The sequence below is a fragment of the Mytilus trossulus genome, chromosome 4 (genome assembly GCF_036588685.1).
Source record: "Mytilus trossulus isolate FHL-02 chromosome 4, PNRI_Mtr1.1.1.hap1, whole genome shotgun sequence".
NCBI lineage: Eukaryota > Metazoa > Mollusca > Bivalvia > Mytilida > Mytilidae > Mytilus > Mytilus trossulus.
Genome location: NC_086376.1, coordinates 44682268 through 44707880, shown reverse-complemented (window position 1 = coordinate 44707880; position 25613 = coordinate 44682268). Strand labels below are relative to the sequence as shown.

Here is a 25613-nt window from a genome sequence, read left to right as displayed (position 1 = left end):
ACTTCAGTTTTTCTTCTGTTTCGTTACTTTTCTCTTACAGTTGATTTGTTTTCCTCGGTTTTAGTTGCAACCTGGATTTATTTTCTCTCAATTGATTTATGACTTTTCGACAGTGGTATACTTCTTTTGCCTATTGATCATTTTTATTTCTTTTAAAAGATTGCCATTAAAGGTACTAAGTGTGATTAGTACATTCAATCAGCACTGGCAATCAGATCCACGTATGGATTCTTTAAAGTTCTACAGACGTATATCGAAAATCTCTCGTCATAATCTTTGCAATGTTGCAGTATTCCCCTTGCTCAATTGATAGATCGGTGAACAGAGCTTTTTAAAATAAAGAAAATGGTAAACGAAGATACAAATTCCATGGTTTGGATAATCAAACTTCTTGCTTTGTGGAGAGCCACACAAAAGCTATCGACCGGTACAATGATTGTATTATCAAGATGCATGACCTTTTTATCGATAACAAATTTGATGAGTCGAATCAATAACTATTTAAGTAGGGAGTTGGTAATTAGTATTCTATCGAGTATTAATTGTGCACCACTGCCTGACGTCTTGATTTTGTGTTCGTATGTAGCAAAATTCATAGTTACCTTGTTTGAAGACACCTTGCTAGCTAGGTTCTTTAGTTTCAAGTTCACATTCACCACAAAACCTGTATCTAAAAGTGCCGGCTTGGTGGTCTCGTTGTGGCGTGTTCGCCTCGAGCTGGGTTCTAAGTTATAGTCGGAGTTCCATCAGACACTCATACAATCAAAGAAGTCTGGTAATTTAATTTAATATTCTGATATATTGATGATGTTCTTTCCATGAACAATTAAAAACTTTCTGATTGGGTTCCATTAATGTATCCTCTAGAAAATGAAATACAAGGCTTTCTCTGCCTCGATCTTATACTCATACCTCGAATTAGACATAATCGGTCATTTCAGTACCAGAATCTATGACAAACGAGACGATTAAAATTTTGAAATTATAAATTCCCTCCGCCTAATCAGTAATATAATAAATTTACCTGATTATGGGATAAACATTTCCCAACTTCTTATGTATTCAAGAGCCTGCAGCTGTTACTCAAACTTTATAAAATGTCACCATTTTCGGAGAAAACTTAACAAATAATACATGATGGTCTTGAAGTTTAGATTATAGTTACTGACGGTGTTTATCATCTTTTAATTTGTCTTTTTTTGTATATTTTCCATCTTTAGTCCCTTTTCCAGGTAATATCATATTTTGTATTCCTGTCTTTCATTTTTGCTCATTTGCCTTGTCTTTTGAGTGTCGACAGGTCGTTTTATTCCTCTTTGATGACAAAGTTTTTTTTATAGTGATTAAGAAATTTCACACATTTGACTGCGTACCTGATTTTTGACATGTTAACCTTTTATATCTGTTTGTTTGACATGTTGTTGTGAGTATAATGGAATTTTACTTGAATGTCATACAAGTGAAAGGTAAAGCTTGCTTTGAATCCAGATGTATTCCCTCATTCACTACTTAAGAAGAAACCTGTACCAAGTCAGGAATATGAAAGTTTTTGTCCATTCGATTGATGTGTTTTATCATTTGAATTTGCCATTTGATTAGGAAATATCCGTTTTGAATTTTCCTCAGAGTTCAGTATTTTTCGGATTTTATTTTTTTCCATAACGGTAAATTTTCGATGGGATGATTTCAACTTCTCCACTTTGAACTCTTGGTTGAAAAGTTTCCTGGTGAGCAGCAATTCTCTATCAATGAAATCATAGAAGGAAATAAAAGCCCTGAAATATCGTATCAACAGGGAGATATATACTCCATATGCATATGCTGCTCAAATGTTGCTTCATAAGTTAACTTCCAATTTGATATAGTTCACAATTTGTTCTTTCATTGTCGTACTTCTGTATATTTTTTATTTTGCGGTTTGGTATTTACTACATTTTTATATTTCTGAATGTTTCTACATTTGAATTAGGATCCGAACCTTTTTCTTATCAAGTATTTGTTATGGGATAAATTTTTGAATGATTTCTGTTAATTAATTTTATTGATATGAACTAACATCCTAGGTGATATCAAATGCGTTTATAAAAGGTTTCAAGTACTGGAGATGACATTAATATATCTTTCGAAAAAACATCAATTTCAATACAAACCACATAATTAAAGTCTACCAAGCTTAGACTAAGATGGAATTAATCATCAAATACCAGACATGCTGAACGAACAAGTTCATACATTGACAAGAATAAAAGGAAAAACATTGATAGTGCATTCCCATTGAGAAAGTAATTGGTTTATTATTGTTTTAATGAGTGTTTACAATTTTCTTTCATTTCCCTAATTATCAATACTTCATTCGATTATGCTATTAAATGTTTCAGTTCTGGCATCTCTATAATTTTGTAAGGTTGGTATTACATATTATTGGATATAGGGTAATCATTCCAAGTATACTGAAGATGGAACCCTTTACAAACTCGAGCAGAATTCTTTTGAACATATCTGGGACTAAATACGAAGTTACTCGAAAATCCCTTCTTACTCATCCTAGCTCACGTTTAGGAAAACTAGTAAGTGCATCTCAAAGCACAAAGCAAGAAGAACTTCATTTTAATAGACCACCCATGTGTTTTGAATCAATTCTAGTGTTTTATCAGACCGGAAAATTACACTTGCCTCCAAACGTTTGTCCAAATGTTTTCAAAGAGGAATTAGAGTACTGGGAAATAGATCATGAACTTATGGAACAATGCTGTTTAATGAATTACATGCAGTTTTTAGAAGGTTACAAAACTAAAACAGAGTTCAAGAACAGTATTATACAAAGCGACAAAGGTACTTCAAAACCATGCAGTGGTAAAACTCGTATCTGGAGGATTATTGATTATAAGGAAAGAACATGGTTAGCAAAGGTAAGAAACGAATGGAAAGAACATGGTTAGCAAAGGTAAGAAAGGAAAGAACATGGTTAGCAAAGGTAAGAAAGGAAAGGACATGGCTAGCAAAGGTAAGAAAGGAAAGGACATGGCTAGCAAAGGTAGGCAAGGAAAGGAAATGGCTAGCAAAGGTAAGAAAGAAAAGGACAAGGCTAGCAAAGGTAAGAAAGAAAAGGACATGGCTAGCAAAGGTGAGAAACGAAAGGTCATAGCTAGCAAAGGTAAGAAACGAAAGGAAATGGCTAGCAAAGGTGAGAAACGAAAGGAAAGAACATGGTTAGCAAAGGTAGGAAAGGAAAGGAAATGGCTAGCAAAAGTAAGAAACGAAAGGAAAGGACATGGTTAACAAAGGTAAGAAACGAAATAAAAGGAAATGGCTAGCAAAGCTTATACCGAAAAGGAAGATAAAGTCATGGTTAGCAAAGGTAAGAGAGGAAAAGACATGGCTAGCAAAAGTAAGAAACGAAAGGAAAGGACATGGTTAACAAAGGTAAGAAACGAAATGAAAGGAAATGGCTAGCAAAGCTTATACCGAAAAGGAAGATAAAGTCATGGCTAGCAAAGGTAAGAAACGAAAGGAAAGGACATGGTTAACAAAGCTAAGAAACGAAAGGAAAGAACATAGTTAGCAAAGTTAAGAAAGATTAGGACATGGTTACAAAGGTAAAAGTAAGAGGGGAAAGCAGCTAAATTGAATAACAATGAGATGAAATTGAACGAGGTAGCAACATAATTTGGTACGGAAGCGATTTATTATTCTTATTCTTATGTTTACTAGTTTTTCAAAAGTATTAAAGTCAAGACACGAAAAACAGTCTTTTCGTTGGATTTTGAAACATGACACGTTTGCCCTTAAGCTATTATTATTTTTAAGTTACAGTATTTAGTCTTCATGTTTTTAAAATTCTTCGATTTCAAGAATATTTGACGCACTTCAAAGAAAGATTTCTTCAAATCTATAAATGATCTTTAATCATAAGTATTGTTTATAAATTCTCAATTTGCTAACACCTTTCTTAATACAATTCGACACAACTCGTCACATTCATTATACATAATTTCACTCCAATAAACGCTACTTTATAGTGAGGGGAAAAAATTTCGGAGAAGTAGGTCAGGATTTAGATTTTATTTCAGGTAAGCGGTAATGGTAGCCTTACCCTCATTCCTCTGCTTATATCATAAAATTGGATATGTAAAAACTCGCATTTTCGCATACAAGAATCAATTGTAATATTTAGGCTTTTTATTTAAATAATTGCTAGGGAAATGTATATCATTAAGAGTTTATAACACAAATCCATCTTAATACAGAAATATGGAAAAAAGAAATTAAAAAAGTTTAAATGGATGAAAAATTCTATTCAAAATTTCAATTTTTATAATTATTTTTTTTTTTTTAAATTTAAACATTTGCTTATGAAAGGTTTCAATGAGCGTTTTTTGAATACAGAAATAATGGAGAAAGAGGGAAAAGAATTAAAAAAAACCCAAAATGGATTAAAACTTCTATACAAACATCAATTTGAATATTCAATCTATTTTATTCAAATATTTGCTAATGATTTTTCGATAACACATTTCGCAAGGAAGTGTTTTTTAAAATATTATTATTCGGCCTCGAAGGAGGCTGCCGACCCTAAAATGACCATAAACAAATCATAAGTGAACTCCGAATGAGACGAAAAGACTTCATAGAAAACTCACGACTAATCAGCCGTAAAAGATTGCAAAACAAGATACTTGTATTTACGTTGGTCATTTTTTTTTTATGAAACAAAGCAATACCAACTCTTTCAATTTATCTTTAAGTTTGGAATGTTGAAAACTGGTGTAAAGTGTAGAAAATGTTTTAATACTATTGCAAGATGAAAGACAGTTACATTGTATGCATTCTAAAATATCTTTGGAATTATTAAGTATCATAACTGATTCACGCCAATTCTAAAATAGACAGTTTCACAAAAAATTTGAAGTCCGGCTTTGATTGCTGATAGATGGATGTTAATAATTTAGAAAGAGGTTTCATGGAACACTTGGAAGATCCAGCAATATGTCGTTGTTTGTAAGGACATTTATGTAGTTTAGGTATCCAATACAGTGATGGAAGACCCAGTTCTTCATTTTTGGTTCAAATTCCAATAAAACATAGAACAGACCAATGATTATCCAGGATTTCCTCTTTGGTAAGTCTCGAGAGGGTATATATTGAGTTTCCAAGTGAATTACCAATACCTTTTTCCTTTATAAAGCAGTTAATGTAATGAGTTTTACGCACAAAAACGATAAGTTTTATTTCCAATTTATAGATTTAGGTTCACGATATTTCGGACCCTCGTGCAATTAGGAGGTTTAGACTTGAAGATGTAAACATTGAGATCCTGCAAAACGTGTTTGTTATTGAATGCACACAGGAAAAGGGGGTGGATATGATACAAACTTTAAGACAGGAGTTTTGACGACTCACATACTTCTTATATTACATGTATGTTCCCCAAGGATGACGCGATAACCTATGATTTTTTTTGTTTGTCCTCTTTGTATCTACCTAATGAGTAAATGAAATTTGAATATCTTGGCCGAAAAAATAACTCGTATGAATGATACTAGTATTGCGATTTGCCGATGTTATATAAAACAAAAGCGTACACCATTTAGATCATCTAGCAAATATTGAGCAAACATATTTTTCATGCCTTGATTTATTCTTTTCAGTTATTCCTGTTCGTTGGTATTGGTTTCGTCTTACTGTCCGTAATTACGCTCGCTCTTAGCTCTTTGCCAGAGTACAGAAGAACCCTAACCGCGTGTGAATGGCATGAGTATGTTTCCGCCGATCATGAAATGGACGTCGAAGTGAAAAAATATTTCGGGAAATACGACTGTAAAACGCTTCAACTAATAACCAGTGGAAGTGATTTTCATTTCGACATTGTTGAAGATGATGACCATAAAGGACATTTCCATGAGGATGAACATTTCAATGGAAGGAATCCTGAAATCTCAACCACTTTTGAAAATTTTACGATAGAGGGACTACAAGATGGTACTGATATCAACGAGGGAGGAAGACGAGAAACCACATTGAAAACCACATTACCAGATGTGACTCTCAAGAATAACATTTTCTATCAGATTGATTATATTGCAACAGCTTTCTTCACAGTAGAACTGTTATTACGGCTTTGCGTTTGTCCATGTTTAAAACTATATTTTATCAATTTTCTCAATGCTGTTGAATGTATTGTTCTTTTTGGTACATACGTTGACATCATTATGTTTAATATGAAAAGTATATACAAGTTTTCCTCTATTCTTACAAGCATTATTGATTTCATCAAGTTTTTGAGAGTTATAAGATTATTGCGGTATTGTCAACACTTAGCTGCTGTACAAGTTCTGAGATTTTCAATTCGGAAAAATGCCAAAGACCTCCTTGTATTGTTTTTTCACATCGTTATAATTTTGCTCCTTTTTGCAAATATTATTTTCTTGGTAGAGGAAAGAGACAATATCAATAGCATACCACAAGGATGGTGGCTCGGTTTAGTTACCTTGACAACGGTTGGTTATGGGGACTTGACACCAAAATCCTTTTTGGGGAAAATAGCCTGCTCCTTATGCGCTTTGTGTGGAATCATAATGATGTCGTTAACTATTCCAATTTTTGTAGAAACTTTCGTAAATTTATACGGCATCCCTCACATTGGGAATAGGTCAAAAAAGAAAGTTGGTCAGTCCATGATGTTGGCCAACGTTAAGAAGATCGGTATAAAAACTGAAAATACTTCAAGAAAAATTGAGTATTAGAAACTCTCCACCAGTTTAGAAACAATGTGTTCTTTTTTTTTGTATATTTAATTGTTTTATCAATTTGATTCCCACATCGTTCAATTGTAATATTTTGTTACAACTTGGCAGCAGCTCTTCTCGCATAGAAACATTATTTCTATAGATATTTTCTTGAATTGAAACGTTTTTCATTTTGTCAAAGATTATTTGCATAGCATACATGAGATATATGTGTGAATAAACTATATAACATTTCAACTTGCTTAACAATGTAATTATTAAATATGCATTGCAAACGTAAGTCGAAGGTATAAATGTCTCAAATGTATTCAAAAAGTCACTTATTTATGATTTTAGCGTTTAAACAAAATTAGTATTGAGTGATGTCTTTTTAATTGTTTCTTTATTTATTATTCTAGTATATGTTATAGTAATAAGCAATAGCTTCAGTATTATGAACAAATACGTAAATAATACAATGCAAATTATGCTTACCCCCAAAGAACAAAGATTGTCAGTTTTGGTTTTAAGTAGAAGATAATATTGCTTAAATATTTAGATTCGATACGTATTTTTGTTTTTGTCCATACGTTTGTCTCTTGCCTTTTTGGATTTTAAATTTGATAAACATTACGAATATGAATATGGGCAACAGTAGTATACCGCTGTTCGAAATTCATAAATCGATTGAGAAAAGAATAAATCCGGGTTACAAACTAAAACTGAGGGAGATGTATCAAATATAAGGGAACATGAGGCATTTCTTTAATCCAATTTCTAAAAGTGTTCACTTATGTCTTTAATATCAGTTTCCGTGTTGTTTGCATACTTGATGCCATAAATTATGATCAGATGGTACATGTCAGTTATTAAATGTCCTAATAGTATTGAAATTCAATTAATAGGGCATAAGCTGTCAGATTTCGGCATAGGCTGTCAGATTCCTGTTCCCCGATTCGACTCAAATTCTTATATTTTATTAATAACACACCAAAACGTACCAGTATATCAAATATATCAAAATTACAAAATGTATCATATAGAAAAATCAATGCATGGGCTCGATAACGAGTATTAGTATTTCTTGTGTAAGTATTTGATGTAGTCTAGACGTCATCTTATTCACTATCGAGTTGACCTCATAGCGGGTTTTTCTTTTGGTTGTTTGATTTGATTTCATATTTTTTAATAGAAACAATAGATAAATTGTTGTTTTTACCTGTATAAGAATGATTTTTGTGGAACAATTCAGTCAATTAAACTGCCCATCCTTGTTTCACTTTCATTGTTGTTATTCTTTAAATTTGATATAGTCGAACACATACAGTAATTAACCCAATTTGCATCTCAAACACGGGGAATAATATATTGGCTTATGGAAAGAGAATGAAAATATAAGATTATAGCTTTGACAACTGTAAATGTATCCAAATAAACTCATCATAGATACCAGGATCGTAAAATTTTATATGAACGCCAGACGCGCGTTTCGTTTAAAAAAGACTCATCAGTGACGCTCGATTAAAAAAATCTTTAAAAGGCCAAAAAGAGTACAAAGTTGAAGAGCATTGAGTACCAAAAATTCCCTAAAGGATACAGTAATTGAAGATGTTTGAGATTTTTAAAAATTGTTTTTAATTTTTTGTATGTTTGAAAGGTCATTACACAATATTTTCTATTTGCGAATAAAATTAAACATTATAATATTTCTTTTTAAATGACAATGTTGATAGATGAATTGCATTTGAGTGAAAATTTCAAGCTTATACAACATGCAGATTTGGTTTTAGCAACAACACCATATTCTTTTCTCGAAAATCATCCCAAAAAAGTAAACTTAAAAAAAGAAAATGGCGACTCATAATTAGCAGATGTGAAAAAAACTACCGTCTACAATTATTGAATAACCGAAACGATAACATGTTTTTCAGCTTTGTTTTGGGAACCATTTTGATTTGAGCACCATAAATCAGTTGAATGAACAAGAAACACGCATCAACAAATATACAGACTTCACAACCCCCGCATCTCTTTTATTTCAGGGTTTCTTAAAAATTAAAGCATTGGTTTTGTTAAAAAAAAATGGAATTGCATTATTACCCAGAAATATATTCCAATAAAGAATTTTAAGTTAAGTTCAATTTATGTTTTCTATCATCATCAATGCATTTTCAATTAAAAAAAACCAATGTGGCCAGTAAATGTTGTTTACCCAGCTGATTATTTTTTTCTGTCGTAAAGGTTGTCACTTGCCATTGCACATCGGATGCTGTGTTACAATCCTTAATAAAACTTGAAAGGAAAGGCATTACTAGATTAACAAACGCTTTGTTTTGGGAACCATTTTGATTTGAGCACCATAAATCAGTTGAATGAACAAGAAACACGCATCAACAAATATACAGACTTCACAACCCCCGCATCTCTTTTATTTCAGGGTTTCTTAAAAATTAAAGCATTGGTTTTGTTAAAAAAAAAATGGAATTGCATTATTACCCAGAAATATATTCCAATAAAGAATTTTAAGTTAAGTTCAATTTATGTTTTCTATCATCATCAATGCATTTTCAATTAAAAAAAACCAATGTGGCCAGTAAATGTTGTTTACCCAGCTGATTATTTTTTTCTGTCGTAAAGGTTGTCACTTGCCATTGCACATCGGATGCTGTGTTACAATCCTTAATAAAACTTGAAAGGAAAGGCATTACTAGATTAACAAACGCTTTGTTTTGGGAACCATTTTGATTTGAGCACCATAAATCAGTTGAATGAACAAGAAACACGCATCAACAAATATACAGACTTCACAACCCCCGCTTCTCTTTTATTTCAGGGTTTCTTAAAAATTAAAGCATTGGTTTTGTTAAAAAAAATGGAATTGCATTATAACCCAGAAATATATTCCAGTAAAGAATTTTAAGTTAAGTTCAATTTATGTTTTCTATCATCATCAATGCATTTCCAATTAAAAAAAACCAATGTGGCCAGTAAATGTTGTTTACCCAGCTGATTATTTTTTTCTGTCGTAAAGGTTGTCACTTGCCATTGTACATCGGATGCTGTGTTACAATCCGTAATTAAACTTGAAAGGAAAGGCATTACTAGATTAACAAACGCTTTATTTTATTTACACTAGTTGGTGGAATGGTCTACCGCACTGGACACAGTGAAGTTCTAGTAAAATCATTAGCATTAATTATCTATTAAATATATATAAACATGACATGAAATAGGTAGAATTTATTTTCAATTTGAGATCATGGAAAATAAATTCTTTCTTCAAACAATTTCAACAATGAACCTTCAGTCTAAAGAGTTTTTTTTTATCGTAACCAGTTGACTTTTCTCCCTAAAAATCCTAAGTGCCGCTCCAATATCAAATGACATGTCTCCTTGGTTTCAATTTGTAACTTTGTAATGCAATTAAGACCAATTGTCATTGTTTTAAATGTTTACACCAGTAATATTGATATTCAATATTAAATATTGATAATATCTTTGTATGGTATTCTAACCATTATACTTTGTATAAATAGATAACGAGGTAGTTAGCTTTTGATTGTGATTGGGGACTATCTTCATGACACAGACATGGATGAACTTAATCAATCAGAGAAATGATGTCTGCGTCGAGAGTAAGGCTAAATATGTCAGGGACTTCATTCCAAATAACTCAAAAACTTCTTGAAGCGCATCCTCATACAACGTTGGGGAAACTTATTGTTAATGCAGATCTTTCAAAATCTGAGGAATTTTATTTTGATAGACCTGCAACACCTTTTGAATCTATTTTGACATTCTATCAAACAGGAAGACTTCATCTACCACAAAACATATGTCCAAATGTGTTCAAAGAAGAGCTGGAATACTGGAAAATAGACTATAAACAACTAGACAGATGTTGTTTGCTTAACTACGTACAATTTCTGGACAGTAACAACACTAAAATAGACTTCCAGAACGCGATTGCACCAGAAACAACATGTTTAACTACACCTCTATCTACTAGAAATCGCATTTGGAGGATACTCGACTACAAGGATACATCATGGATCGCAAAGGTATTTATATATACATGTTATACATAAAGATACGAAAAGATGGAGATACATATACGTCAATGAGACAGCAACACAGCACATATATAAAACCAGCATGTTGAGCTCTGAAATCGTATCGTTTAGAAGAGAAGAAAAAAAAGAAGCTTTGGACACATCAATGGTCATCATTATAAAGGAACAAAATGTTATCATATACAAATTAATACATACTATCAAAATAAAAAACAGGACTAAAAGCCCTGTTTATTCATAACTTTTTAGTGTTTGTATATATTGTGTGCGATTTTGTGCCTTGTTCATTAATTTTACTCTATATCCTTTTATTTTCTAAAGTAAAAAGCTGAAATCATTAAGGACCAGAAATTCTGAAAGCTCATGTTAAATAGTATACAGATAATGTAATATATTCTTTGGGAAGAAAAATGCAATGATTTAGATTGAAACTGATATAATACTTAATACATTGTGTTCGTCCGTTGCGATTGTCTGTGTGAATCTCCATCAAAACGTTCAAACATAAACATTTAACACTAGGGGTATGTAAATACATAGAAAAGTTTATATATGATAAAAAGAGATGCAATAGTAAAACATATTTATGAATATTTATGTTATACAATCGAAGAAAAAAGACGACATATTATAACTGTCGTACAAGTGATAGGTTTAGCGCTATAAAACCAGGTTCAATCCACCATGTTCTACATTAGAAAATGCCTGTACCAAGTCAGGAATATGAAAGTTGATGTCCATTCATTTGATTTTACCATATGATTAGGACCTTTCCGTTTTGAATTTTCCTCGGTGTTCAGTATTTTTGAGATGTTTTTACATGTGTTATATTTCCTTTTTTTTTTTAAATTTCCAATTTGCAAAATAGGAAATATAACACATGTTCTTTTTTCCAACAACGTCATGGTCAATAATATATTTATTATTCTAAACAATTTCGTTTGGTAACTAAGAAACTATTTAGAAACTATTGGTTCAACTCTCTCAGACAAATAAGACTGGCGATTGCAGTCCCCAGTTTGATATCTACGCTCAGATAATATTTAAGACCTATTTATCAGTCTATCAGACAAACGCAAAGAAAGAAAAATTTGGTTGTTAGTTTTATGTTCTTTTTTTATCGCTTCTATCGCCCCTAACGTTTCTGTATATTTACAGTATTTTGGTGTAAATATTTATGTTTGAACTTCTTGAAAGAGATACATCCAGACAAGCGCAACGGACGAACAAAATTTATTTATTGTTACACTCCTTTAAGTGATATCATTGCAATTATAGTTTGGGTTTTGAAATTGAATGAACGTTTGGTTATATTGAAACGGTAATGAGACTTAAAGATGTAACAATTATCAGGTTGTATGTATATTGATTTTGTAAAATATCAGTTGCGAGTCACAATATGAAGCTTTTTGTCGAGTGAGCGCAGCGATCGAAATCAAAACACCTTCATATTGTGTTTCATACATTCAATTTTATTAAGAGCTGTGCAGGGTGATAAAGACAGTGGGATGACCGATAAGCAATTTCATTTAGAGCTGAACATGGTTATATAGACACTGAGACGACCAATTAGGAATGATATACAAACAAATAATTATGAATCCGATTTATTTTCGAGTAGAGTTATATCATATATCAATATGTGCTGCTAGTTTGTAGATCAGACACTGATAAATTTTATAAATTTCGTCAACAAAGATTTTTATGAAAGTAATGGCCTTAGAGTTGTTTTTCTTTCCATTTCAGCTAGTTTTGCTCATCGGTATTTTGTTCGTTTTGCTGTCTGTATTAACACTTGCGCTCAGTTCGTTGCCAAGATACCGTCGTCCACTTACTACCTGTGAATACTACGAATACAGCTTAGCAAAAGATAGAACAAACCCAGCGATACTTAATTTTTTAGAGCAGCACGACTGTAATAAACTACAGGTATCTGAATCTGGAGACGAATTCTATTACTACTACTACGACTATGAGTATGAGTATTATGATCAAGATGACAATACTACTGAACTTCCATCAATACAAACATCATCACAAGATCCGGTTAAAACGAAAAAACAAGGAGCAATAAAAATTGAGCCTTCAAAAGTTTCGCTCAAATTAGACATTTTCTACCAGATAGATTACACAGCAACTGTCTTCTTCACTTTAGAACTCATTTTGAGACTTATCGTTTGTCAAAGTGTTTTTCAGTATTATAAAAACGTTTTGAACATTATCGATACCATTGTTCTACTCGGAACATTTGTCGATATCGTTCTATGGAACTTACAGTCATCATATAAGTTTTCTTCCGAACTGACTAGTTTTATTGATTTTATCAAGTTTCTGAGAGTTTTTCGCCTTTTGAAATATTGCCAACATTTCACTTACGTTCAAGTGGTAAAATTTTCAATAAGACGAAATGCTAAAGATCTACTAATAATGTTATTCCATATTTGCGCCTTTCTTTTGATTTTTGCAAACATTATATACCTAACAGAAGATCGAGACAATATAGATAGTATTCCACAAGGGTGGTGGCTAGGACTGGTCACCTTGACAACGGTGGGTTACGGAGATTTGTCTCCTAAAACATTTCTGGGAAAGGTGACGTGCTGTGTGTGTGCACTTTGTGGAATATTCATGATGTCAATGATTATTCCAATTTTTGTTGATACATTTGTAACTTTGTACGGGATAGCTAATGTAGAAATCGCTGAAGAAAAGAAGGACCAAGAACATACCAAAGTATTTACTAAAGTTGAGTCGATAACAGCACTGAATATGACTCAGACTTTTCAGGAAAGACACAAGACTGTACAATGAAGTTTAACAAATATTTTATAACAAGACCTTCGAATTGTTAGATATTAGAAATCTTATAATTGATATGCATATTTTGTTTTACTTTAACTAAATTTGTTTGTTTTTATATGGTTAGCTAGTTTTTTAGTCTGCCTTCTGTGTTTTACTTCCCTTCAAATATGAAAAGGTACTTGATAATAAATTACGATAATATGCATTTCAGAAGCAAGAGACTGGCAAATCACGTTGTGTTCGACTGACAATAGACATGCCATGTGCTCTTCTATAGGCAATATAATAGATTTTTTCAGTAATTGTCCTATAGTAAATATTGAGTCTTTTTAAAATAGTGAAAGAGACGTGTACGTTTAAGTTCATGGAATCGATGTTATTTTCTTAATTCAAAGGTTTCATGCTAAGTATTGAAGTATTAAACCAAGTCAGAGACAATCGAATATAACTATATTTGTATCGATAAATTTGTTTAATATGCGTTAACGCTAGTAGCACTCCCTGTAGACCCTGAATTATTGATGCAATTAGAAATTATTTGATCCACATCTAAATCACGCCATTTGCAATATAATATTAGTTACATAGTATGCTAGTGACCTAATACGGTAAATATGGGGTTAGTAAATTCAATTCCCCATATGGAATTTACTGACCCCATATATACCGTATTACGTCACTAGCACACTTTATAACGAATTTATCTTACCGAATATCTTAACATGTGAAATTTAGACTAGTGACCTATCAAAATGAGCAAGTCTTCGATACTGTTAGAATTAAGAAACTAGCTACTTCCATTGATCCTACAAAAACAGATGCCAACAATAACAACTTGTTAGGTTTAAATATGTTTAATGAATTTATTTCCATCTTAATAATCAATTTCTTTGTCTGTTAAAACCTTTTAGATTTTTTTCTCAGTACCGATTTGTTTTTATAAAGGGGAGCAACACCACTACTAACCGGTTATGAAATAAGCCCCGCCTCCCTTTAACCTATTATCGAATATAAAGGGACGTAACGCCACTACTAACTGTGTTGGAAATAAGCCCCTCCTCCCTACTAACCTTATATCAAATATACACGGTTTCCACAAGGACGCTTTTAATTAATCATATTTCTAGAAATGTATAGGAGGTAAGATGAAAAATAGTACTAAGTTCATTATATCAGAGGAACACCTCGATGATAGCATATGGAATAAATTTTTTTTTTTTTTTAGACCATTGGTTTTAGAGTTTGAATTGTTTAACACTAGTATTTTGGTAGCCATTCATAACTTGCTGTTCGGTGTGAGCCAAAGCTCCGTGTTGAAGACCGTACCTTGACCTATAATGGTTTACTTTTATAAATTGTGACATGGATGGAGAGTTGTCTCATTAGAACTCATACCACATCTTTCTATATCTGTAAACAAGATTGTTCCACTGTACACGGATGCTCCACTCGCACTATCATTTTCTATGTTTTGTGGACATTGGGGTTAATTATAAAACTATAATTTAGCATTAAAAGTATGGAGATAATATTATAGTGAACATGCATGTGTACTAATTTTCAAGTTGATTGGACGTCAACTTCATCAAAAACTACCTTGACAAAAACTTTCACCAAAACTTTTAACCTGAAGCGGGACAGACGGACGAACAAACAAACGAACGGAAGAACAAACGGACGAACGGACACACAGATCGACACATGATATACCCTTAGCTGGAGCATAATAAAGTACCCAATGGTTCTTATTGTTAAATTTCTATATACTTTTAGAAGACAGACACTAGAAAATAATTAGATAAACGAGAGTTGAAATCGTTGATAAAAAGTAAGGTGAAGCAAATTGATTAGAAATGAACTATTTGTAAGGTTTTCTCAGAACGAGATACTGTTATGTTTTGATTTAACACAATTTATTGTGTTAAAACTGCACATCCCCTGGTTAGTCGTTGTTTATATAAACCAAATAGTTTGTTATATTCATAAGAATGATATAGTTACACATGATGTGTTAAGACATAGTAATAACACATTTTGTGTGTGTGATATAATACAATTATCTTCGAACACTTTTGTCATTTATTTTATATTTTTCAGTAAATTTTCTATAGGAATACATGTAATTGTCAACTCTTTGAAATATCAGAAGATCCGTATTTGTTTTTTTTATCAGGTTTTCTTAGTATAACACTTTACTACATGTATGAAGTCGCTTAGTCTCTTCGTGTTTGAATTTGTCTTTGCATTAAGTAATTTAAAAAAGTTTCTTTTTGTGAAACTATATAACCTTACCATACAAAAACTAAAATTCTGACATTAATTTTAAAAATGCAATACACCCAAGAGAGATAAAAACTAAAATTAGTATAGTACATCCCGCACCATAAAAGATGATATGTACATAATTGTGATTTCGATCTTTTTGTGTACAACTAATGCTCCGAATGATCTTAATGGAAGCAATGATGATAATATACACCGGAAATGACTAAAATAATACAAATCAAATACTTAAATTGAAAAACAAACATTACAAAATAAGCACCAGTTATACCGACAAATGTTGTTAATGTGCTCACTTTAAATAAAATATAGATTTTAAAATTTAGTAAAACAGTTTAAATGCAATACTAATTACAATTATAATTGAATATAACTGGATATTTGCGTTATTTTTTCTAATCATTCATAATAGATAGCTAATTTTTAACCAACGGAGATTCATTGTCTATTATCATATACTATTTCCGTGAGCTCGAGTGCAAAAGGTTGATAAATAAAGATCATTATCATTTATGAGCATAGAAAGTGATCAAATTTCGATCATTATTAAAGTGGGTGTTAGTATTATCGACGTGGTTACAAGATTTCCTTTTAACTTTAAGTTTCATTAAAACAAGTGTATTTTAACAAAACCGAGAAGGATCCTTAACATTTATCGATAGTTGTTAAATATCAGAACTAAATCAAAGTTCTGAAGTACTGAACATCGGATGACTGCAAGTTCTTGTGGATGGCCAAAAGCACTTGTCACAAAAAAAATCCCACCTCTATACCCGAAACTGAGGTAAATTTACAGAGATTTGTTTTATGAGACCAGGTTGAGCGTGGATGATGAATAAATGACAGGAAATTCAACCTCACCGTAATAACTAGTATATTGTAGTGATACAAATCAGTATACACTGGTTCGTTGTTATATATTAAACTCATATAGCAGTTACATGTACATGTAATTATCATCCATTTGTATATAATTCTTTTCTACTTTTGTAATAATAGTGCAGTGCAAGTGCATGGTGGACACTGTAAAAATTCGATTTTTCTAAAAGATTGGATATGAGTAAGCATTTATATTTTCCCGCAAAATAACACAATCTTCCATACAGATTTATCGGTCCTTGCCGGGAGTGTCACTAACCTTCTTTGTGATAGTCTTCCGCATGCTTTGACACATTTTTTTTCGGTACGTGTACATAGATATTATCAATGATATTTTCCCTTAAATTTATAGAATAACTAATCGAAGAATTCAAATAGAGAAAAATATTCAACGAGTGACCGAACACCACATTAATAAACGAATGCACGTAGCGCATGCGTTAATCATCAGTGTTGTTCGGTCACGAGTTGTATGAAGTTAGAAAGTGAATTTACCACGTTTATTTCACATGTGAAATTATCGGTTTTTATTTAAAGGCATAAACGATACAGTTTAGATCCTGTATTTAAATATTGATGAATCTTCATTACCTCCCCTGTAACTTCATCGTATGCCCGTAACTTGGAGGAAATCAATGTAATTCATTGCAACCAATGTAAAACATTTTCATATTATTAATTTATGTTCTAAACAAAAGTATTTTTATCAGTATTCATTGAAGAGATGTATTTATAACAAACGATAAGGAATGCTCTTATGAACTCGTTCATATCCGCGTAGCTATCATGTTTATAAATCGTGTAAAAACCCAAAATGAATATTACGTAATAAAAATCTAGTCGATAGCAATACAATGGAATGCCCTCACGGTCATCCGCTGTAAAAAGCAGAAAAATAATGGTCATTGTCCTTGTTTTGGAAACATTCGCCATTGAAAATTTGGTGGACACCGATTTCTCTTGATTTTTCATTCTTTTAACATTGGCACAATGTTTCTTTTAAAGAGACAAAGAACAAAAAAGATAAATATTTTTGTTGTTGAAAATTAACTACTAAGTATGTAATAATATTATGAAAAGGAAAGTAGGGGTTAACAAGCATATTGTCAGGAGGCGGTCCAGGTATTGCTTCCATTACAAGTTACTGATAATAACATAAAAGCTATCACTGTTTTGGGACAAACATATTGACATGTAGTTTTGAAAATTTGGACCTCAATAAAGACTTTAAAATGATAAGCATTGCTGTTATGAAGGATTTGTATGGTCTTTCTATACAAATCTTTGTAGTTATGTTTATTTTGAAGAGGTATTTTTTTCTGTGTTTTTATCACATTTAGTGGATTTACAAAAGGTAGTGACAATTCTAGTCAATTCAGATTGGAGTCGAACGTACTTGGTGCAGGACTCCAACTCAGAGTTGACAACATAGTGATACCTTAGTAGATCTACTTATAATATACATGAGCAACATGAAATGTGCCACATGCGGAGCAGGATCATTCTGTTTACCCTTACGGAGCACCTGATGGCACCCCAGTTTTGGAGGGGTTCGTGATGCTAAGGCTTAAGTTTTCTTTATTGTGTCTTTTGTTCTATTATTTGTCTTCTTGTCTTTTTATTTTTTAGCCATTCGTTGTTAGTTTATTTTCGATCTAAGAGTTTGACAGTCCCTTTGGTATCTTTCGGAACTCTTATAACACTCGGTCCCGATATATTTAGAAATATAAGTCATCTATATATTTTATTCAGACTCAATATTTGCAGGTACATGTAACATTTAGTACCAGACGATGTTTCATTGGAAGTTTTCTGCGATGAAAATAAAAGGTCATGTTTATTCCTCAACAAAATCCGCTCACAAACCGAAATACCTTTTTTTTCAAAAGAAGACAATTGATTGATGCTTGCTTTACGTCCAGTGACAATTATTTCCTACATATTCTGGATGAGTCAAAAACGAACATGAATATCATTTTACTATAATTTAACCTTTTCTTTACAATCATGCTCAGATAGTTTATTTTACTTCGAATCATATCAATGAACATTCAGCGGTAAGACTGTAATTTCATTGCGCCAATGTACTTCGGTCAACACTTTTAATGCCCAATACAATTACAAAAAAGCATTCAATTCTTAAATCTGAGTTATTAAATTTATTGAACAGATTCTGAGTATTTAAAAACATTCTCTTATAAGTATTGCCATACTGACTCCTATGAAGCTATGGTGATTAATAGATGTAGTTTGTTTAATGTTCAACATTCAGTTTTTAATTACAACGAAAAACATTTGTACAAACCACACGAAATTTATTCAAGTTTTTCATAAAACGAAAACAAGTTAATTTATCATTTCCAGGAACGTTAATGTTTTTACATCATCTGAAGAAAAAGAGAAAAAAAACGTGGATTAAACTTAACATACATATATATATCAAACAATACAATACAATATGCTTTATTTTAAAAACAATCCGTCTCATTGACATGTGAAACAAGAGGTACATTATAAAATACAATTACATACAATTAAGGAAATAAATAAAACAACTTTGAAATGAAATGTATAGAAAATTACTTTACTTTATATTATAATCTTTTAACCATTGCTATATACACCTTTGGTCCTGATCATAACTGTAACAGATATAACGCAATTGAAAGCAATTATACATTGATGTGTTTTTTATCCGAATCCAAGATGGATGAAGACTAACATATTTGCTTACACTTGTATCCCAGATTTTACAATCAGATGACAAAAGTTCCCAAAGAAATGCATATCATTCCGGTAATGATTTTACTACCAGTTTTCTGAGAGTATAAACTCAATTGCACATTACCATGATTTTTTTTGTTGTTATTACGTTTTTTGCTATGTAACAGTCTTAGTTTCATATGGTGCAGTTACATTTTTCTTCGGTACTCTTCACGTTAATAAAAATGTAGCAATTTGCATACACAGTTCTACACAATTCCACTAATCAGGATTTTGCAGCATCTATGCATGTGCAGTTATAGAAAATATTATTTTACAAGATTTTGGTAATTAAGAATATCATAAACTGCAATAGGTAGGGCAGGGTTTCTTGGAACACGAATTATGATTTTATTGTGAAATGTTTTGGTAAAATATTATTTGTTCGACCTGTCTTATTTGTCATCTAAGTTATCATGTCTTAGAAAACCCGAACATATCGTCAACAACAGAAACAGAAGATCTTGACAAATTTCGAGGTATTCTGCATTCCACGATTTTTTCTCGAAGTAGATTTGTTTATGTCTTCTTTTTTGTAACTTTTTTGTGAATATAGTTTACGCCTTAATGCATAATAATATTTTAGAAGTTCACAAAAAGTATATTTCCGACAGATTTTGCTAAGACAAAAATTCAACGTACACAACTAGCTGGTAACATCGTCATCTTTGGGTCTGATTTTGCAGCCATAACTCCGAAATATTCTACAGTCATTTTAACGCCCTCTACAAAAACATATACAAGATGTTTTATTACTACAATGTTTCAAGCTAAATATATATACAACAACTCTTAAAAAAACTTTAATAAAAGATGTTTAAATACGTTCCGTGGTTCTTTTTCTATGATATTTAATTTGTTGTCTGCATCTTATATTTACAATGACGACCAAAAAGAGAAAATTCCACATCTTGCTAGACGACTTCGTGACATTAACAGTATAGAAACATATTTTATTATTTAGCTTAATTAAGAATATTTTGTGGAGATTATTTGTCTATTTGTTCGCTGTTTTTCATGTTAAGGTCAAAATGTCTATTTTTATTCGTCTTTGGTTTTTTTCATTGCACCCTTTTTATAAAAAGCCCTGTGTATTGGAAGAGACTCCTGAAATGAGTCACTTCATGTTGAGATGTAAAGATCAACACATCGTCTTTAACGAGTAAAATCTGTCTTTTGTTCGCAGTCTATACAAAAAACAATTCCGATCTATTGTACCATGTATTTTTAAATGGCATTGATTTTCATTTATCTTACCTCCATTAGGTAAAGTACCAGTTGATTCGTACAAATATGGTATACATCCATCATCAATTACAGTAAAATATGTATTATAGACATCGGTCTTCATATTGTACATGGTGACGGATATCTTATTTGCTCCAACACCAATGTAAGATTTAGCAAATACAGCATCATCTAAAATATACATCAATTATATTTATGATTATACTTTAAGGTCTCAAAGGCTGTTGAACATACAGTTTGAAATACCACTGCAATGTTCATGACGACAACAAAGGAAATAAACTTATCATACAATCCAGGATTAAATTTTGTATTAACGCCAGACACGCGTTTCGTCTACAAAAGACTCATCAGTGACGCTCGAATCCAAAATTTAAAAAGGCCAAACAAAGAACGAAGTGGAAGAGGAACAGGGACGAAAAGAGATCAGTTTGACCCAGTTTTATAAACTGATTGTATAAATTTAACTGAAAAAGTAAAAACAAATGACAGTTCTGTGATCTTGTTTTTGAGATATTATGATAATCAATAGAACATTTGTGAGGAAATGATTGTCTCTAGAAATTTCATATATCAAACATTGATACCCTTTACGTTCAAAGCAAAAATTATAAAAAAAAAATAGCAAGGATTTAAAAGGATTTTTACATTCTCCCATTTAATATCATTCTTTAAGAGTTTAAATTTTTTTTTGCTTTTGTATCTTTCCTGAAAATAAATCCCTCGTTCTTTTAAAAATCTGATCTCCCCCATCCCCCAAATAGATTGTTCTTCTATTTTACTAGGAAATAAATGTTTCCTTACCGGGGAGACAACCTTCTCCAATACCAGTATTAGTAATGTTTAATCCCATGCAGGATCCGTTTTTATCTACTACATACTGCATGCCCTATATAAATGTAAAAACCTAACGATGTAAATAGTACATAAGACTGGTTTCCTGTTCATTATCTGTATGTTCCCAAAGAAACACTCGTATACCAAAATGTTGCAAAAAAAAGCGCCAACTTAATGGGTCTATAAGAGAAAGTAAAATGTTAATACCAACAATTTTTTTAATTATTTTCGTTGCAACTAATTGAAAGGCGTCTTATTTTTAGCTTTGTATAGGGTTTTCTTAAGCGGAAACTTGATTAAATCAATACAATACTTAAATCAGTTTTTTTTCCATACATGCTTAAATGAGTGGCTAGGGTATACACACATGCTGAAGAGTTCGTTTATAGCACCGAGGGATGTACTAATAGGTAGATACATTGTAAATCAGACCAGAACGAGCTTATTATATCTGATTTCCTATTAAGGAAAAAATAGTCCAACAGTTCTTATAAAGGTTCAAAGTTGGCAACGTGTAAGGACAAACTGCTTATATCCGTTTTAGTTTGGGACGATCCAGGGATTAGGAATGTGGATTTATCAATATGCTTGGTGTTTAAAAAAGTGTTTTACCCTCGTTTGCCTTTGTTTTTGTCGCAAAATCTAGATGGACAATTAGTTGGGTTTTTTTGTGGTTTTTTTTTTGTGTTTTCGAATTGTTGTCAAATAGAGCTATCATACTCAAAGTCGTCTTTTTAATCATTACATTTCAATAGTATATCATAACATGTGACAAGTGTTTACAATGGTGTAAACTTCTTACCTGTAAGTTGGTTTATTATTTAGATGTATCAATTTTGAAAAAAAAACACCGTTCAGAATCAGTAATTTAAACTTGGGTGGGAGGGAATATCTGGCATCGATTGCATACACAAGAATATTTCTAAACAGGTTTGGTTATAGTTTTCGGTGAGGGGTCTCTCTTGTGCTTGGTGTTATTAACTGGAAGCAATTATAGGTACTTAAGAGCAGAACAATTGCCGTCCCGACTTTTTTTTTAAATCCGTTAATTTGAGATATCTATTTATTTCAACTATTGTCGTGTCTTTCTGTGTTTAACTTACATGAATATATAAGAAACAACATTTGTTTACGATTAACTGTCATTTCATAGTTTACTTTCCACCGCATGACTTATAATATTTAAAACAAAGTGACTAAAAGTGGATTTAAAAAAACGGGGAGGACACATACAAATTGTCCTATCACGAAATAACTATGAAACCGATAGATTAATTGATTTGAAATGTTAGATGTATTTTAAACCCTTGTATCAGACCGCTACACCCTGCAAACTGACATTTACTGTCTGTTGGAAAGATGCATCATATATTTATAGATGACTATTATTAAAAAACTTACCGAAGTAAAGTTGGCATATAGTTTTTGGTTAAGTGCCATTCCTTGATCAGTAGTTACATTTTGAGAGATAACCGCAACACCATTGTCCATATAATTATCTTGAAGAATCTGAAATAGAAACATCGAAATCAGTATTTAGGCATCGTTTTGTTTATCATTGTAAAATTGAATTGAGGATTAAGATTTCAGTGGGTGTTTTTTCATAATCTAAAAATTTAGAACGATAGGGTTGATTTGTTATTGATTCCATGTAAATGATGATTATAAGAATTAAAAAAAAAATCCAAACAAGTTCTCTGGTGACAAAATGAATGATACTGATGAAAAGTACACCTCATGTTTACATTAATTTGAACAGTTGCGCATGCATATCATTTTTACAGCAAATGATCGTGAGGACATTCCGGTGTTATGTTTCCGCAGACATATCTACACACGTGACTTGAATTTTTGACTGATAACCGACCATATTTCGTATAATGACGCGGATATCATCGAGGGCAAAATAACATTCCTTACCCTTGTTATATATTAATTTCAGCAATACATATTCATGAAAATTAGTTTTAAGAACATAGATAAATGATATGAAAATGTTTTGTTGTTAGAAATGGGCTCATGCATGCGGAAGACTATATCAAGAATATATCAAGAAAGGTTTTGCAACAAACGCGTGAAAATATGAATGCTTATAAAAAAACGAATTATTACAAAAGAGTGTCCACCATGCACTTGCAATGCAGAATAGTAGAATAGAATGATATAGAAATGAATGAAATTTATATAAGCCTGTTATACATATATTTTAATAATATCTAACAACAATACTGATAGAAAAATGATTATATAACTAAAATATAATAGTTATTACGGTAAGGTTGAATGCCCTATCATTCATTAATCATCCACACATGAACCGCTTGTCTCACCAAAATATATCTATGTATCTTAACCTAACTGTCAGGTAAAGAGATGTGATTATTTTTCTTTGACAAGTCGGCAGTGCTTGTGACCACCCATCAAAACTTGCGGTCATCCGATGTTTAGTACTTCAGTACTCTGATAATTGATAGTAACTATATATAAGCGAAGATGTATCAGAATTATATTTGCAATAATTCGTTTTATTTCCTTTTTTCATTTTGTGCTTCTCTGTAAGTATACCTTTTTCCTTCCTTTTTTACATTTCATAACAGTTGTAGATTTCTGATGCCTTGGAAAATATTTTTCCAGTTTAGTTATGTTTTTATTTTTTTTTTATTATTTTTTTTTTAAAGACACTTCAATTAATGAAAACCTCTTATAATCTATTTATCTCGGCGTGTGTTTTAGTTGACATCAACGATTTCATAGTATTTGGTACAAAAATAATGATAAACAGCTACTCCAAATCAGATTTGAAGTTTGTTTTTTTAAATTCAAAGCATTAAACAAAATGAATACCGCAGACATCTTTAAACATCATTTAGAGACGGTCATGCTCTTTTCACATTAAAAAAAAAAATCTTGAAGGGTTTCCCTCTTTTCCAAAGACGCTCTTTTTAAGTTATAGTCAAAGTATCCAGCACTTGGTCATGTTCGACAATCTTTGTTGAACCTTCTTCTTTGAAATGTGCTTGTCGGGAATAAGGCGTACTGTTTCCAGTATCGATTTGCCAGTCGGGTCAATACATTGTTATTTTTTCTATTTTGTCAAATAAGTGAGATATCTCTGTGTTAACAGGTTATTTTCACCCCACCAACATTACATCAATTGTTTTGACGACTATCAAAGTTAACATATTAAAAGGTATAACCATAAAAACTTAATAAAAGATGTCAGTTGTAAGTTGTGCAGTAAGGAAAAACTTAAAACTTTTAAATCCCTTATCCTCCCCCCTTAATATACATTTATATGAAAATAAAAAGATGTGGCAGGATTGCTAATGCTATAAGTAAACAATCCATTCGCATTGGAACAAAGGATTCGGTTGTATATTGTATAAAGTAACCTATAAAAGGCAACGAAAGGATAAAATGTGGAACAGTTCAAAAGAACAGTATGCACATTTTACGATAAGACTGAATGTTATACTACATTATCACGAATCAAAGTTATCAAACTTCACTATATAACCTTAATAGATATGATGAATAAAGCGGAAATATTTATTTAGATTAAAAACCGCTCTAAGGAAGGAATGACAAGACGATAATCCTTATCGCCTAGTGCTGTCTGTGCTCTTACGTACATTGTATGAACCATTTTTTCCTTACCTCTAAATGGGTCTGACCACTGGCATAATTTACAAAATTCGTGGATGTCCATGTCTTTGGCGGACAACAACCAAAAGTTATAATAGGTAACAGTACAAAAATAAGGTAACTAAGCATTCTGAAAGGTCGGCGTTCAAGGTGAGATAAGTGGCATCTATTGGTATCGTAGACTTATAAACAATTTGAATGTTGATACAGATGTTGATTTCTCAAGATTTTATAGATAAAGCAGAGTGATGTTCGATAAGTTCATGTCATTATATAGGGTGAATAGTCTAACAACATATTTCCATGGTTAGTTGATAGTTCAAGAGAAATCCGGAAATATTTTTAAATAATTACAAAA

The 25613-nt window shown here is 31.7% G+C and overlaps 3 protein-coding genes across 3 annotated transcripts; 2 read left to right on the top strand and 1 right to left on the bottom strand.

The window, feature by feature from the left end:
• The first annotated feature begins 2456 nt into the window (after nucleotides 1-2456).
• Nucleotides 2457-2939, top strand: LOC134716641 (potassium voltage-gated channel protein Shaw-like). Its single transcript, XM_063579651.1, has one exon. The coding sequence runs from the start codon at nucleotides 2457-2459 to the stop codon at nucleotides 2937-2939; it is 483 nt and encodes a 160-aa protein (XP_063435721.1).
• Nucleotides 2940-10308: 7369 nt separating this feature from the next.
• LOC134713964 (potassium voltage-gated channel protein Shab-like) lies at nucleotides 10309-13611 on the top strand. The gene is made up of 2 exons (XM_063575228.1): nucleotides 10309-10786; nucleotides 12545-13611. The coding sequence occupies exons 1-2, from the start codon at nucleotides 10343-10345 to the stop codon at nucleotides 13607-13609; spliced, it is 1509 nt and encodes a 502-aa protein (XP_063431298.1). The 5' UTR covers nucleotides 10309-10342; the 3' UTR covers nucleotides 13610-13611.
• A 5287-nt stretch (nucleotides 13612-18898) lies between these two features.
• On the bottom strand, nucleotides 18899-25440 carry LOC134713963 (uncharacterized). Its single transcript, XM_063575227.1, has 6 exons — nucleotides 25268-25440; nucleotides 23012-23119; nucleotides 21578-21662; nucleotides 20783-20944; nucleotides 20168-20250; nucleotides 18899-19149 (listed from the first exon to the last, which is right to left on the bottom strand). Exons 1-6 carry the CDS (start codon nucleotides 25382-25384, stop codon nucleotides 19141-19143), a joined length of 564 nt encoding a protein of 187 aa, XP_063431297.1. The 5' UTR covers nucleotides 25385-25440; the 3' UTR covers nucleotides 18899-19140.
• Nucleotides 25441-25613: the final 173 nt, after the last annotated feature.

Excerpts from the sequence above, each read along its gene's own strand:
- LOC134716641 (XM_063579651.1), top strand. The coding sequence starts at position 2,457 with ATGGAACCCTTTACAAACTCGAGCAGAATTCTTTTGAACATATCTGGG.
- LOC134713964 (XM_063575228.1), top strand. The coding sequence starts at position 10,343 with ATGATGTCTGCGTCGAGAGTAAGGCTAAATATGTCAGGGACTTCATTC. Across the intron at positions 10,787-12,544 it reads ATACATCATGGATCGCAAAG|CTAGTTTTGCTCATCGGTAT; the intron begins GTATTTATATAT and ends TTTCCATTTCAG.
- LOC134713963 (XM_063575227.1), bottom strand. The coding sequence starts at position 25,384 with ATGCTTAGTTACCTTATTTTTGTACTGTTACCTATTATAACTTTTGGT. Across the intron at positions 23,120-25,267 it reads GTGGTCAGACCCATTTAGAG|ATTCTTCAAGATAATTATAT; the intron begins GTAAGGAAAAAA and ends TTTCTATTTCAG. Across the intron at positions 20,945-21,577 it reads TGGAGAAGGTTGTCTCCCCG|ATGATGCTGTATTTGCTAAA; the intron begins GTAAGGAAACAT and ends TGTATATTTTAG.